Source organism: Aptenodytes patagonicus, chromosome 20 (genome assembly GCF_965638725.1).
Source record: "Aptenodytes patagonicus chromosome 20, bAptPat1.pri.cur, whole genome shotgun sequence".
NCBI classification, from domain to species: Eukaryota; Metazoa; Chordata; class Aves; order Sphenisciformes; family Spheniscidae; genus Aptenodytes; species Aptenodytes patagonicus.
The window spans coordinates 1,050,877-1,066,771 of NC_134968.1; the positions used below are offsets into that span (position 1 = coordinate 1,050,877).

The 15,895-nt window shown below is 44.6% G+C and overlaps 1 protein-coding gene across 1 annotated transcript; it reads left to right on the plus strand.

The window, feature by feature from the left end:
• Positions 1 to 7,307: 7,307 nt before the first annotated feature.
• Positions 7,308 to 12,657, plus strand: LOC143169390 (keratin, type I cytoskeletal 19-like). Its single transcript, XM_076356729.1, has 8 exons — positions 7,308 to 7,931; positions 8,910 to 8,992; positions 9,586 to 9,742; positions 9,993 to 10,154; positions 10,580 to 10,705; positions 10,827 to 11,053; positions 11,380 to 11,525; positions 12,305 to 12,657. The coding sequence occupies exons 1-8, from the start codon at positions 7,347 to 7,349 to the stop codon at positions 12,328 to 12,330; spliced, it is 1,512 nt and encodes a 503-aa protein (XP_076212844.1). The 5' UTR covers positions 7,308 to 7,346; the 3' UTR covers positions 12,331 to 12,657.
• The last annotated feature ends 3,238 nt before the right edge of the window (positions 12,658 to 15,895 follow it).

Below are 15,895 nucleotides of genomic sequence, written 5' to 3' on the forward strand. Positions count from 1 at the left end.
GGTGAGGATGTGTAAGGTGAGGTGTCCTCTAGAACTGTGAGTGTGACCATGAGTGCTTCTTTATTCCTGCTATGTACCTGGGGAAGAGGAGGATGAGAAATCTCCAGGCTTTTCTCGGTGGTGAAGAGGGGCGGAGACAGTTTCTTTTTCCTGGAGAGAGGCAGTGCAGGGAGTCAGACATGCAGGATTGCGGTTGTGACTGTTGGTGGTAGAGCATGGGGATTAATTGAGCTATGGTAGAAAGCAGTGGCAAGGGATGCAGCTATGGGGCATTTATAAACTTATGCATAGAAAATATGTTTGACACTGGGGGGTTACTAGTAGTAAATGTGGTTAAATAATTTGTCTCAGCACAACACGAAAATGAGGAACTGGCAAGGGGAATCAGTCAGTCACGAGTCTTTCAACAAGTATATAAAATAAAGCAAGCTAGGGAGAAGAGGGAAAGGAAAGGTCAGTACAAGAGCAAGGGGGATGTAAGAGAAAGGCATGGTATGCAGACAAAACCCCTGACAAAGTTATGCTTCCTGCTCTCCCTCGGCAGGTCACTGCTGACAAGAGAGCTTCCCTGCCAGCCCCACTGCGCATCCTCCTGAGGAGGTCTCCTGACGAACAAACTGTTTGGAAAAAGCAAAGCAAAAACAGCCTGACAGTTCTCAGTTCTGCTTATAGCACCAGTTGGAAGGGACTTTGCAGAATGGCTGCCTTCCTGCCACCCACGCTGCCTGCTGTCTTCGTCCTCTGATACTGCTTTGATCCAATCACTGGTCTTCGCTTGGGCTAGTCTGTTTTGCGGTCAGTTGTCTAACAACTACCAAAGCTTGTCTCTAATAAAACTTTGCTACTACTGACACAGCCTTGAACCTGAGAAATAATTTCTACAAGTAAATTAGCATACAAGTATTTAAAAAATTGTTACGCAGATAGTTATATTTACCATACATGTTTGGTTAGAAGTCCACCTTTGACCTATATCCACAAAGCAATCATTACAAGGGAAAAAGAAAAATAAGCAATGTTCCCATCTGCCGCACTGCTCCTGCTGAATTCAATGGCTGCAGGATGGTGATGGAGGGACAGCTGCAGGAGGATGGAGGAAAGGGACCAGCTGATGCTGTGGAAAGGGACATTTGCTACCAGAGGAGGAAGCATAAGCTAAGACATGAAGTAGAAGGTGATGAGGAAAGAAACATTCAGGGAGGCTGGACAGAGTGCAGGAAAGGAGTTTCAAGGCAGTCTGACTGGCAATCTTCTATTGAAAGAGAGTTCTGAGCGAAAATCAAGTTTTCATTAAAGTAGGTGTGTGCTAATGTAATATAATATAATATAATGTAATACACAACACCTTTGAGTTATTATGAATATGCAGTAACAGGATAAAATCAAGAACAACAAGTTTTCCCAAATAATACTGAAGGAGTAATCCTGAAAGCAAGGCTCTGCTGGACTTGACACACCCTTCTGGTGGAGGAAAACAATTCCAGAGAAAATGCTAAATAAAGAACCTCTAAATGGATTTAAAAAAACAGGCAAACAGGAAGAACCAGCTGGCAACATGTGGGAAGATAAAAGGGTGAGACAAATTAATATGTGGGAGAGAATTTTTTTAAAAGTAAGATACAATAAACAGCCAGAAAAAAAAGATGCTGGTATTTTATGACCACAGAGAAAGGAATTACAAACACATTCAGGAACACAACTGCATTTTGCTGCTTGTGCAAGCAAAGACTCGAGATCCAGCCTGTCCCTTCTCACCAGTAGCAGTACCTAACAAATGGGTCACAGGCTGTGAATGGTGCTTACAAACTTTGCTCCTCATTATGTAGCTCTTTTTCTTTTTCTGTAATGAAATATTAGATGGGGTTCGATGACTAACCTTATACAGAGGTCTAATGTGAAGGCTTCCAACATGAAGACTTCAGGGGATATGATGAGTCTTAATTAGTGTCCCTTTCTAAGGAAAAAAACAGCTCAGATGTTTCTGGAATGACAGCATGGGACAAGCCAAAGCTTGACCACAGACAGCTATTCTCTTGGCAAAAGTCACAGCCAAGATGGGACTTTTTGTAGCCAGTTTTGTTTCTTGCTCTGAGCCTTTGCTCTGCAGAAAGCCTTGTCTGCTCATGTGTCACCTCTCGTGCTCTAAGCTTTCAACTCTAGGTCGCACGTAATGTCTTTATGGAGATGACTCCCAGCACAGAGGGCCAGGGGCTAAGCAATCCACGGACCAGCTCCAGCTGTCCCTTTGGGGGATGGCCTCTCCCCAGCCTCTGTCCAAGTAAGAGACAGTTGTTAGCCCTGTGGGGGTAATTGCTCTAACGAGCTTCTGGACACGGCTCTGTGTTAAATACCTTCTCTACTAAGTTCTGTATCTCCCACTCCTGCAACACTAATTATACTGTGCATTTCAGTATTATTTAACCTGCCTCAGTGTTTACACAGCACCTCTAAAGTACCGCATTAAATGCAATGCAGAAATAAAAAGATGCCTCCCCTGCCCAATGAGTTTATAACATGGACAGTGATGAGAAATGATGACTTTGGAAACAGCATAGGAAGAGATGGGGAAGAGAAGATAAATGAAATGCAGAGGACATGGTGCATGGTACAACAGGACAAGAAGTGACCTGGGACATTGACTGCAGCCTCCTGCAGGCAAACTTCTATCATATTCCGCATACACAGCCACTCACACTAGCACATAGGTACGGCAGCTTGTAAGAGCGTCTTCTTTTATTTTCCAATGTGCAAATCTTGTAAAGCAAGAATGAATGAGTATCTCAAAGACAGAGAGAGACTTAGGCTGAAGCTATAAGACTGGGAGAGGAATCTGAGGATAAAAAGAGCAAGGGTGGCTGCCCCAGAGAGAAGAGGGGGAGTTACATCAGCACTCAGGCTGGTAAGCAGAAGTTATCAGCATCACGACCAGTGGCTGTAGATGAAATGTACTGTGATTGCTCTAGCAGATATGGTCTCTGTCTTACAGAGAGAGCAGACACATGTCAATTACACCACCATCAGAAAAAATCCCTGGGGAGTGAACATGCCAGAGGTTTAAGACATCAGTGAAGAAACAGAAATAAAACTACTAGTTTTGCAAATTGCCAACATCAGACAGGAGTTAAGGACTGCACTGTACAAGCACTTATACCTGATTATAGGCACTATGCTTTTTTAATAGTAGGCTGTATTCTGGTGTGGTGTATAAACTATAATTTCTCTATAAAATCTATTCTATAAAATGCGCAGACAGGTACAGTCTCACTCATACCCATAGTAACTATCTGTGGGGTTTGTATTTTTGTTTACTGGCTTGTGTAACATTTATAAAGAATTATACAGATGAGTAAACTACTACTATAATCAAGCAGGAGATTCTGGTTTGACCTATGCGGCTCTGCCAGCAGGGACTGCAGGCTAAAGCCTTGCTCTTCCTTCCGACCTGCACGGCACTCAGCTGTCCATGCAGGAGTGAAATTGCTGTAGTTTTGTTCACTCATCAGTATTCCAGTCTGTCCTAATACAAATTCTTGTACTCTTCTTTGTCACGATAATCAGTAGGGCTTCCAGAGATGCAAATGCTGGGAAGTCTGGCTGCACTGTCATCATCTGGTAGGTGCTGGAAGGAGATTAAAAACCTTCACAAAATGAATCAGGGAAGATTGTGAGCTTCAGTAGGAAGAAATCTGGTTCCGTCCACCTCCATGTTCTGCTGAACTTCTACTTCATCACTAGCAAACGTTCAGAGGTAGTTTGAAGATGTGAACAGTCAGCAAGAAAGAAACTGAAACAGAGTAATCACTTTGGTCTTTGAGGTATATTTAAGACCTAGCATCATGCTGTTACCAAACTCATTGTGATAATTATTTCACTTGCCTTCAGGAATTTTGCTAAACATGGTGGTATAAACCAATGAGTCATTAGCCAGAAAAAAGTCATGGTCTGCATTTGAAAGTTGGGAGCATGAGGTCTGGAGCCGGCTCAGTATCACATAAAAAAAATGTTTAATAAGTGATGCCTAATGGCTATTATGCTAATTATTAATGGTAATTAGAAATGACAAGATAAAATCATATTCCAGTATGGTTGCACAAACATCACTGAAGCAATGCTTATGAAAGCAAACTTCTGTCAAATTAGACACACCCTTCTTGTAGTTGACACAAGAAAACATTATCAACTTTGATAAGTTAAACGAGCAGAGTGTGGAATAGACAGGCTGACATTTTGCAAAAAGGCTGTGCACCGGGACAGTCGCAGTTCCCACAGGACCAAACCCCACTGCTCACAACATCACTCGAAAACGTAACATCTTCCGGCCTCCTCCTGAGCTGCCCATCACTATGTGTCAATATTCACACTTATTACCTCTTTGTCCACTTTCAGATCTCTCGTCTTTTTCATAACGCCCACAAGACTTAACAGCGTTTGCACTGACATTGTGCTGAGACCACTGCGAATCATGCTGGCTAATAGCCTGTCATTGCTTCCTTTACTTCCATCTGTATGAAACCATTTGTTTCCTCCTGTCTTACATTTAGGTTGTAAATCCTTTTGGGACATTTTTATGACTTAGACTTGCAAAGTCCTTTCCTACACATTGTTCTGCCCCAAGGCTATGCTCCTAGGCTACAGGAATACAAATAACAACAAAAGTGGAGGTAAAGAAATCAGTTCAGTGGGGAAGAAAGACGGTACTGATGGATGTTTTGGAACAAGATGGTGGCTCACAGCTAGAGAAAGCAGAGAGCCATACAGCCAGCAAACACACACATACGCCTCCGCTCGATGTCTGGCGAGGTCTCAGGGCCAAGCCTCGGAGCCCTGACATGGTCGTAAGGAGCAGGGCAATACCACACTGCCTGGAGTGAAACTACCACGCAGCCGTGCAAGCTGCCCGCCTGCCAGCAAACACGGCTGCAGCTACCCAGCACGTGAGCGAGAAAAAAAATAAAACTGGTTTTAAAATACAGTCTGGTTAGTCAGGGACTGGCTTTTGGATGTATTTGCTGTATCAGTCCCATGTTCCACGTCCCAGTGAAAGTGGCAGGAGCCCAGTAAAGCTCCAAAGAATGTAATTATATCCCAGATAAGAGTACCTTGGAAGAATTGCATGATCGTTTCTAATCCTCACTGGTAAAATGTGATTCGGTAGCCTGTGGACCTTTCAGCCAGGACATATGTAAAAGGTTGTTCAATGCTGCAAACCAGTTTGTTTTGTAGAGCAAGGCCTATTCCTTCTTCCTATTAGGTAATTGCTGAAGGAAGTAGGTGTAGGTGCTCCTTGCCCACCCGTAGAGAAAAGTCCAGTATCTGCAATGTCTCCTCCTAAGCCTAAGACTCTGAAAGGGAAAGAAAGGCAACCTCAACCCAGAGCACTGCTCTCTGTAGATTGCTATTAGGTAGCTTCTTCTGAAAACCTACACAGCAGAAGCAAAGCTCCAAGCAATCCAGACATCATATTAATTTCTGTTGGCTCTTACAGCCACACCCTGTCTTCAATTATAGTCCTCAAAATGACGGATGAAAGGCAGATTTACTCCCTATCCTCCTTTTTGCTCATGATTTTCACTATTGTGAGTCTAGGCTGTGTGGGGAGCATGGGGGATGTGTTTCTAGGGGGAGGATGGACCTGTATTTCAGGCACTGCAGTCTTAGCTAGGAATCTGAGCTCTGACAGACTCCGGCTCTGTTCTTGAGCAAGTTATTTCACTGAACCATCCAAATAATGAATATTCTAGGATGCTGCCAGCCTTGGGTAGGCGTCTTTTTATCATTTCTGATCTAAGTAAAGAAATAAATTATGTCACTGGAGAGTGGAGAGTCCTAACTTATGCTGGTGAGAAGATGATCACATCTATATAAGCTTGGGGACGCTCTCCTGCCATGGCGACAGAAACCACCTAACTGCACACATAGTACGCCTTCCTACCAGTAAATGAGAGGTGGCTGAGCATATGCGTGTGGGTTTTCCCTGCCTTTCTGTCCAGAGGTGATGGCTGCTCTCAGGGCTCCTTGTCAGGTGTCACACTCATCGCCAAAGAGGATTTATCACAACTGCTCCTGTAAATATGGACATACTTGAGTGAAAGGTTACTTGTGAGTAAGAGTTGTTTGGAAATTCCACCCTGTAGGGAACAGAAGCCTCCGTCCCCTGAAGAGCAGAATATCCTCTCATTACAGCAGTCTGCTCGAGAAAGATACTTGCGCTGGCGGAGCCAGTTCTCCGAACGCTCCTCTGGCTATTGCTTGCCTGGTTTTGGAGATTGTGCTCCCATGACTAGCTAGGCTGTGCTAATGCCTGCTACTACTCTGACAAACTCAGTTAAGAAATGCAGAAAGCTTTTCTCCTTCTTATTTTGTGCTCAGCACAACCTTAGTAATGGCAAAGACCTGCTGGATCACATCTCAGTCCATCCAGGGAACTGGACATATCGCCCATAGATACTCCCTTTCCTGTCATCTCTCTCTTTATCTATGATCACCACAAATTGAGGCAGCATGGACAGCAAACAAAATAGTTGAAAAATAACTTCAGAGAGGTACTTCATACACTTCAGCTTACATCAAGTCCATGTAACACCTAGACACAGAGATAAACAGGAACTTCCAACATTTAGCAGGCCTGATCTTCACAGACTGTGAGCAAGTTTGCACGACCAGAGAAATGTAAGCCACAAATGGGGAACTAAACCCACGGGGGAATTACCTCAGCAATTTAAGAAATCTCACAGTAAAGCATGTATTAGACCTATTGTCTGTCATTGTGCCAGGTGACAGACTTCTACACCACGATATCCCTAGTCTTCTCACTACTACAGTCACTATTATTCACGCTTTTCAGAAGTGAGAATTTATATTGATTTCCCATTTTTCTTCCCTGGACTCTACCATAGCATGTGATATAAAAATGTTTATTGGACTAAGAATAAAATAAATACAAATTCATAAAATATAAAAGGCACTTTGATGTTATAAATACAAATGTTTCTTCTTTGTACATAATCTAGGGGAACTTTTTTTCTTGACTTGTTGTAAAGTTTGCATCATACAAAAAGCTGATGACTCACAAAACATTATTTTACTTTTTGGAATAAGCTGCTGACATGTAAAGTATCTTCCTTGTGAACTGGGATTTCTAGAGGGAAACTGCCTGTGGGCTATTTATTCTTGGCATAAACAGCAAGACTAGCCAGCCCCGTGGGAAGAAGAAACACCCTATAGGTGACACCCCCTTTGGAAGGTATAAAGAGAGATCTGCGGCAACAACCAACCTGCAGTCTGATTCAATATCAAGCTGTGCATCTTGCTTTGGGCTTTGGGTTGGATCTGCAGCTGTCCTCAAAATGAGTTGTAGTATTAAGCAGACAACTGGCTCTCTCAGGGGCAGGACCAGTGGTGGCAGCTGTGTTATTGGTGGCGGTGGTGGTGGTGGAGGAGCACGGATCTCCTCAGTCTCTTCTGGAAGATACGTGACTTGCGGGATAGGTGGTAGCCGAGGGTTTTCTGGTAGAAGCTACTGTGGTGGTGTGAATTATGGAGGAGGACTGAGTACTGGCAGTTTGGTTGGTGGAAACTATGGAGGTGGCTTAGGAGCCCCTGTCCTCGGAGGATGTTCAGGCATTGGATTCAGCGGTGGCAGTGCTCGCTTTGGCGGTGGCATTGGAGGTGGCCTTGGTATTGGTCTTGGTGGAGGGGTAGTTGGAGGTGGTTTTTGTGGTGATGGCATTCTTCTTTCTGGTGATGAAAAGGTTACCATGCAGAACCTTAATGACCGCCTGGCTTCTTACCTGGACAAGGTGAGGTGCCTGGAACAAGAAAATGCTGACCTGGAGTGCAGAATCAGGGAGTGGTACGCCAAGCAGGGCCCTTTTTGTGAGCCACGGGACTACAGCTGCTATTATAAAGAAATAGAAGATCTTCAAAATCAGGTAACATCATTTCTCAGCTGCTTTCTCCCTTGTAAGCTTCTCCCACGGTGTTCGTTCACAACTTAATGCAGTTATCAAGAGTAACATTTCATTATTGTAAAATGCTTTTTGTAAACAGCCATTAAGATAACTGCCTGTAGAAAGCCCTAGAGCTTAAAGGTAAAAACCTTGAGTGTTTGGACTGTTTCCATTGCTTTTATTCATCAGATATATTCGAAGGGGAAAATGTTATGTTATGTACTGATCGGCTCAGTAGTCTGTCTGAATTACGTTTGTGCCAAGGTGTTTAAAAAAAATAGATATATGCCAAGAAAGCAACTAAAAGAGAAAAAAAGATGGATCATGTTAATTTGCCTGAATCTATATTATTCTGTCATCAGTCTTGCAGAATTCCAGTTAAACGTTATCTCCTTTTTTTACAAGTTTACTCTTTCATATAGAATTGGGAAATATAGGACATCTAATTAAAAATAAGAACAAAGAGAGCATTGCCGTAACACATTTTGAGTATGCAATTTAAAATTAAAAACATTTGTTTGTAAAGTGTGTTTAGCAAAAATTCTAGGTTGTCAACGCACAAAGAATAATAAAGTGAAAAGAATCCAGGAAACAGACAGAATGAGGCAGACTTATAATTAAGTCTTGAAACAAAGCTTTTAAATCTCTTATCCATGAAAGTAAGGTTTAGATTTAAAAGGTTAGGTGGATTGTGGCAGGTGCTAGACAACACTGATTGTACTTCCCCAACTGTCTGCATCTGAACCACGTATTTTAGCATTTTAATGCCTCCACTGTACTTCACTGAACACTCACCCTGGTGACTGCCATGCTCCTCACCTCCCCCATGCCTGCTACCCAATATTAAAACAAAAAAAAGAGAGGGAGAAAGAGTTTAGGTCTTTGTAGTACCGGTCAATGGGTACACTTGAGCCTGAGGATACAGGGAAGAGACTTCAGGAGCAAATATTCTTTTTCCAGATTGTCTGCGCAACCATAGACAACAACAAGATCATTTTGAACATCGATAACAGCAGGATGACAGCCGATGACTTCCGAGTGAAGTGAGTACCCCTTGGCGCACAGGTGTGGCACACAGCACACGCGAGGAACTGACTGTTCCTCGGTCACTGCACTCCCGCTCGCAGAGCTGGTGAGAAGGAGCTGTCAGACAGGTCTCCTGTGATCCTCTGGTCAGGACAGGCTGAAGGTTAGGTAGAAAAGCTCTTTCATCCATTGCCTCTAGAGCTGCCTTAATGAGTGGCAGTTCCAGGATGGAAAGTTTGGGAGAATGAGATGTTCTTGTGTGGAGATTAGCATTCTTCAGAAGGCAGAAGGCATCCACAGACAGGGAGCAGCGTGGGTTCACCTGAGCTGCCATTCTGGCACGTGGTGTCTTTCAAAGGGGAAGCTTTTGTTTTTTCTTGTTGGAGCACTGAAACGCAGTGAGTGACACCTCCGCCCCAGTGAAAAAGCTCCAGGGAAGGCAGACTGAGGGCAGATTTGACAGAGCAGGTCTCAGACTGCATCTTAGCATCCTGTGAGGCTAGTTAGGAAAATGCTGTAAGAAAGATGGATGGTCAAATGAAAAAAAAAAAAGAGCAAATGGTGGTGTCAGACACTGACTACTCTTTCTTGCTTTCTTTCTCACCCTCAGGTACGAGACGGAGCTGGCCCTGCGCCAGAGCGTGGAGGCTGACATTAATGGCTTACGCCAAGTCCTGGATCAGCTGACTCTCTGCAGGTCTGACCTGGAGGCACAGCTGGAGTCGCTGCGGGAGGAGCTCTGCTGCCTGAAGAAGAACCACGAGGAGGTAGGGTCCTGCCTCTCTCACATCAATTCATGCAGGATCCAACACCCTCCCTGTCCGTGGTCCCCACCCTGGGGTGCTGGCTGCGGAGGGGCAAGTGGTTAATGGAGATGATACATGTGAACTAGGCGCTGTGAATGTCCAGCAGAGAGGGTCTCTGCCAGGGGCTATGCTCTTCCCTACAGGGGAACTAAGCTTCCTCAGTTTTTTCCTTCTTTTTTAAAAAATGACATGATCTGGGTGGTGTTTCCAGGAAATGAGCTGTCTGAGGAAACAATCGACTGGAGATGTGAGCGTGGAGGTCAATGCCTGTCCTGGCCCAGACCTCAGAAAGATCCTGGAGGAGATGAGGTGCCAGTATGAAACACTGATTGAACGCAATCGCAAAGAAGTTGAGGACTGGTATGAGTGCAAGGTGAGTAAATTTACTCAGCTCTGACTTTCCCAGGCTAACACCCCGGCAATGGTTCTACAGTGATTTATTAGATGTTAAAACCACACAACATACTGTAACAGCATTCAGCGTTGGTTCAAACTGACACAGGGGATACTGCCACTCTGTGTCCTTTTCATGGGGTGACAGGAATTGCTGCATGTCAGTGAGACTTGAGGTGGGAACGCTTTACAAAGCAGTAAGTAGTGAGAAGAACTGGACCGCAGTAGTACTGGAAGAGCAAGAGGAATGACGAGCAGGGTTTACACTCCATTAGGATGAGAGAGTTCACCGAAACCTTTCTCATTTCATGTTTTTTGCTAGCTTCTCTGCTCTTTCCTTAATACTTAATCTGACTTACATTACGCATTCCCTGAACGCCTTTATTCTGGATTGGCGGTTTTCAGATTGAGGAGGTGAATCGGGAGGTTATTACAAGCGGTCAGGAGGTAGAGACGTGCAACAACCAAGTCACCGAACTGAGACGCCAATTGCAAGCCCTGGAAATCGAGCTCCAGGCTCAGCTCAGCCAGGTGGGTGGTGAGCTGGGGTAAAGCTCAGCTGTCTCACAGTTATGCTTTGATGTAGGAATTTGTAGTTAAATGCAGTGTTTCTCATGCCTGTATTTGTATTGTGCCACACGTCACTCCTCAGAGGGACAACCTGGAATCCTCGCTGGCTGAGACAGAGTGTCGCTACAATAACCACCTTGCTGAGCTCCAGAGCCAGATCACGTGCGTGGAGCAGCAACTGGCTGATCTGCGTGCAGAAATGGAGTGCCAGAACCAAGAGTACAAGATCCTGCTGGACGTCAAATGCCGTCTGGAGCAGGAGATCCATACGTACCGCTGCCTGCTGGAGGGCGGACAGCAGGACCTTATGTAAGTAGGCTTGAGACGCACCAAATGATACAATAAAATACCTGTGTCCTGGGTATTTTAACATAAAAGCAAAGTGAATAATAGGTGGAGGCACTGCACAGCTCCTTCACCCTCACTGACCTGTTCTGGCTGCCTGGTAATCAATGGTGATAATCTGCTTCCCTACCCTGTGCCAGCCATTGCCACAAGAAGAAAGCTCACTGCAATATTCTGCCAATTCTATGCCAGAGGAAAACAGATTGAGAGCAGCAGGGACAATGAACAAACTGTAGTTCTAGTTTATCTGTCATTTCCTTCACTAAAATGTTATTTTCTTGTTCCCTTAGTCAGCAAGGAGGAATTGGTCAGTCTTCGGGTCTAGGAGGAGGAGTTGCAAGAACAAGTGGAATAGGAGGAGGAGGTATCATTAGAACAAGCCACACTTATACTTCATCTTCCCAGATGCCATCCTGTGCAGCTGCGGAGATACAAGGTAAGACCTGCAACACTCTACAAGATTTCCACAGTCTTCTCTATTCCAATGCAACAAGGACAGGCAGCAACAAAGATCTTTCCCACATAGCTTACAGGTGCTATTTGAAAGTTTTATTGTGAGGCTACTGGGAAATGCGTGATGGGAGGCTGCAGAGGAGTGGCTACAACAGGTGCTTTCAGGAGCTGTGACTCCGCTAGGAAGCATGAGAACTGCAAAAAGGGAGGAGGGCGAAGAGGGATAGAAAGGAGAAGGAGAGAGTTAGCAGGCAGGAAAGCCACAGAGAACGTGGAGAAAGGACTGACATGAAATCTGGGACAAAGGGAAGAGTAGGAGAAAGCAGAGCGCCCAGAATCAGAAAAAAAAGCAGGAATCATGGGAATACTGGCAGAAAACCACTGGGGGAAACTTCCAGCCAAACTGAAAAAGAAAGAAAGAAATACGGTGACAGTTGGTCCAGGAGAATGAATGTGAGCAGGGGCATTGTTCTGGCAAGGACCCTGATGCCATTCCCTCATCCAGATTGCTGCTGGTGCAATGTCTGCAGCTTCCACCATTTGGCATTTTTATGTAAAAGGGCAAACCATGCTCAAGCTAGCTACAAATCCCATCTGCCTGACTGGCAGGCAACAATGAGACCTTTCCAGGAAGGGACAGCATTTATCTGAAATTCTAATTGAATTGGCTTGTGAAATGATCACATGTATAGAATGACAGTGTGGGAAAGAATCTATTTTTGCTATAAACAAAGTAATGTTTCTTTTGATCTCTCCTTGCAGTGCCTTGCAGAAGGATTTGTGATTAAGCAGAGAAATGAGACTATCCAACAAGAGAAGCCTGAAGCAGAGCCATGGATAAAGAGAGAGAATATTTACTGTATGCCCCTGCAAAGAGCAAGGCACATGCTCTTTTGTATTACTCAGCAATGCTAAGCGATGTGTCAGAGGGATAAGCAGAGCGTTGGGCCACATTCTGCTTTATTTTGCTATTTGCTTTTTCTGGTCTGTATTGCTGCCTGTGCCCAACCACCATGACTATTGCTGGAGTTAACCAGTAGTATGATCACTAATGTACCTGCTGGTGAAAAAATGTCTCTAATAAAACTTTGCTTCTGCCTGATGCAATCAAGAAACCTGTGTCTGGAAACTGAGTTCCTTTAGAAAATCAGGTGCTGATCCATGCACAAGGGCCAGCTAAACTGGTCAGGAACATACTCCACTGGGAACAAAGCTGCTTTGCCAGTGGGAGCCAGAGAATGGCCTCGCTGACCTTGCAGGTCTTGTCCACCTCCTCCCTGTCAAAGCCTGTAGCATACGTTGCCCGTTCCTGCATGACATCCTCCGTGGTCTACATAGACAGCCTAATCAGGCAGATGCCTGTGTGCTTCCCACAGAACACTGTGCTAAAACATGATTTTAGAAAAATTTTGAAAGTCAGTGGTGGAACATCTGGAGACAGATTGCCAGTCTAGTGCTGACACATCTGGGCTGTGCCCTCTCATACTTCATCATCCAGCCTGGAGACTGTGATTAGGTTGAAGAGGAAATCTTGGTCTCCACAACTGATTCAATTTCTGCTGACGTGGCTTATATTCCGACATATTCCTTGCATTTTATAGGAATCTTCCCATTGGGAAAAGGACTGGAGGCAAAAGGCTTATTTCCTATCTATTTTCACATAGCGACTGAGTCATTTACTGGTCATCCTTCTATTTCAAAGAGTTTCAACCTGAACATCAGGAACTATTGAAAGATCATCTTTACATTAAACATACCTTCTTTGGAGAACTGGAGAGGGCAGGACGGAAGCTGAAAAAGTGCAGCTCAACAGAAAATACAATGGAGAAAAAAGCCAGCTAGGGCCTTTGGATACACAGAGCCATTATGTCTTAAACCTCACAAGCAAGGCAAAGACCACGCCCTCCTTTGGGCCTCAAACAGCAGCCATGTAGCTGATGCTGAGTCAGTGTGGACTGGCATGGTAGCGTGCAGGCGTCCTGACACTGACCTGCCCAGAGAAGCGAGGGCAGCAGTTTGGTAACTCAGGGCCCTGGAGCACTTCTGGTGGGTGCAGCCATGGGAACCGGCCAGAGTCATTCTGGGTTTGGAGAATTTTCAGTTAAAAGCCATTATGAGCTGGAGGGTGTTTTGAGGATTAAATTGTCTGTTGGTCCAGAAAACCAAGCAGTGGTTGGTTTTATATGTCCACTCCACCCTGCAGGTTCACAGCTAAAACAGCAGCACTGGGTACGGCTGCTGTTATTTCGGTACACTGTGATGTGGCTGTTACAGAAGGAGTCATGTTCACTTACGAGATGACCTGGCAAAGCAAAACTCCTGGTTACTCCTTTTCTGTCAAAAGCTGGAGGTTATCAAACAGCCAGCCTCAGGGGAGGAGGAAAAAGGGTACAAAGACAAAAACATTTCAGGACCATATACACAGTATAGTGTGGCACACTTTTCTAGCAGCAGTTCTTTTATATAGACACCAATTTCTCTGTTGCTACAGAAATAGACTTAACACAACCTGAAACCTTCCAGGAAAGCATCATCTCCAAGGCCCGGAGGTAGCAAGTGTCTGAAGAAGCTCAATCATTAATGTATCAGGGAGCAGGTGAAAGGCGTCCTTCTCCTGCTGTAAAAGACCATGGAGAGATGTCTCAGTGGTATTTCTTTTATTTAATCTACCAGACACTAAACCCAATAGTATCCAGGGGCTAGAGCAAAATAAGAAAATGCAGCACTGGAACAACTGCAATAATGACTCAAAAGAGTGGTCATAGGTAGAAGTTTTTAAACCACAACTCTAAATCAAGTCTTCCTTAAAGATCAGTTCCAACCCTACAGAAAGTCCCAGACTTGATGCAGAAATCTCTCAGTAGACATGTAAGGCCAGTGCCTCATAAGAGATCAAAAGAGCTACTTATCATGGTTATAATGGCAAATTTCCATTGGTTGGACTCCTTTGCGTATATCCCAGTTGTTCTCAGAGCTCTGGCTGAGAAGTTGGAAAGCAAATCTTTCCCTTTTCCTTTCCCATTGTCTTCTCCTGCCTTCAGTGCAAAGAAGGACAGTAAGATAACCCACTGCTGCCCTTTCTGTCCCCGATCCTTCCCAATTTACCAGTCCTCACACTCTCATTTCTAAAAATATAAAGATACTGTACTGGCACTCCTCCAGCTTTCGGTTCTCTGGAAACTCTAGGCTACCTACAATATATAAAAGCTTCCCACTTTCTTCTGGGAGCCCCAGCTGATTCCCACCGGGTCTGGGCTGGTCTCCTTCTCTTGTGAACTGCTACTGACATCTAGCTGCTCCACCTGATTCCCTGTATTCATATAAAAGGCCTTCCCACCCTTCCCACCAGGTCCAGCAGGCGCAAAGCATGCACTTTCTCAAAGGAGCTGTCCTAAATTCTTGAGAGGTGAAAGAGACCTAATGACTTGGCCAGAAGGACTCTAATGATCCAGACTTTATGAATATGCCTCTGGAAAGCCCCCGGGGGTGCGCAGGCTCAGCTCCTAAGACACTGTGATGTTGTTTGTGGACCTACAAGTTGGGATGTGCCTGGAAAGCAGCTCATGAGAAGGTAGCTTGTGATAAACAGCTCCCCAGCAGAAAACACCCTGGAAACAACCCATATATTAAGGAGCTGCAAATTATGGAGCTGCAAATCTTGAGCTGGAAACTACATTTCCATGAGATTTCCATATTTCTTTGTGCTAATGAGACAGACCCAGGAAGCTTATGAGTTCAAATAACTGAATGAAAATAGCAGACAAAGCTTTATTTTTTTAAGGTCTTCAGAACAATTATTTAATTTTATCTTAGCTTAACTAGTGCACCCATTTCCTGAAGACAAAAAGGAAAAATAGCAAGAAAGAGAGGAAGCGTGTGCCATGCGAGGATCCTGGGCAAAGGTGCCTGCTGAAGACCCACAGCAGAAAGAGGTGGGTCTAATGGATAAAGCTACAGGGGACCAATGTACCTCAGAAGGGCAGGAGCCATCCTCTCTGCTCTCTGCAATAATTACCGCAATAGGCACGTCGACATCCTTCACTCCCACGAAGGAGTAAGTCATTCCATGCTTCTGCCTGCATTATTCTGATATGCTAAAATAATAACTGTGGAGCAGAGGAAGGAATGTGTGCTCACTCAGAAAAGATGCTTGCTGCAGACAGTTATTGGGAAACTCCTGAAGAATCATAACGCAGGACAGGCAAAGCTTCAAGCGATGCAATATTACATCAGTTTCGGTTCATTCTTACCACCACACCCTGACTCCAATTACGTTCTCCAGTCCTAGTAATGAAATCCAGGTATTCCTTCCTATGCACAGCAACTGTATTAGAGTTTTTACCTATTCTGAGC

Excerpts from the sequence above, each read along its gene's own strand:
- LOC143169390 (XM_076356729.1), top strand. The coding sequence starts at position 7,347 with ATGAGTTGTAGTATTAAGCAGACAACTGGCTCTCTCAGGGGCAGGACC. Across the intron at positions 8,993-9,585 it reads GCCGATGACTTCCGAGTGAA|GTACGAGACGGAGCTGGCCC; the intron begins GTGAGTACCCCT and ends TCTCACCCTCAG. Across the intron at positions 10,155-10,579 it reads AGGACTGGTATGAGTGCAAG|ATTGAGGAGGTGAATCGGGA; the intron begins GTGAGTAAATTT and ends GGCGGTTTTCAG.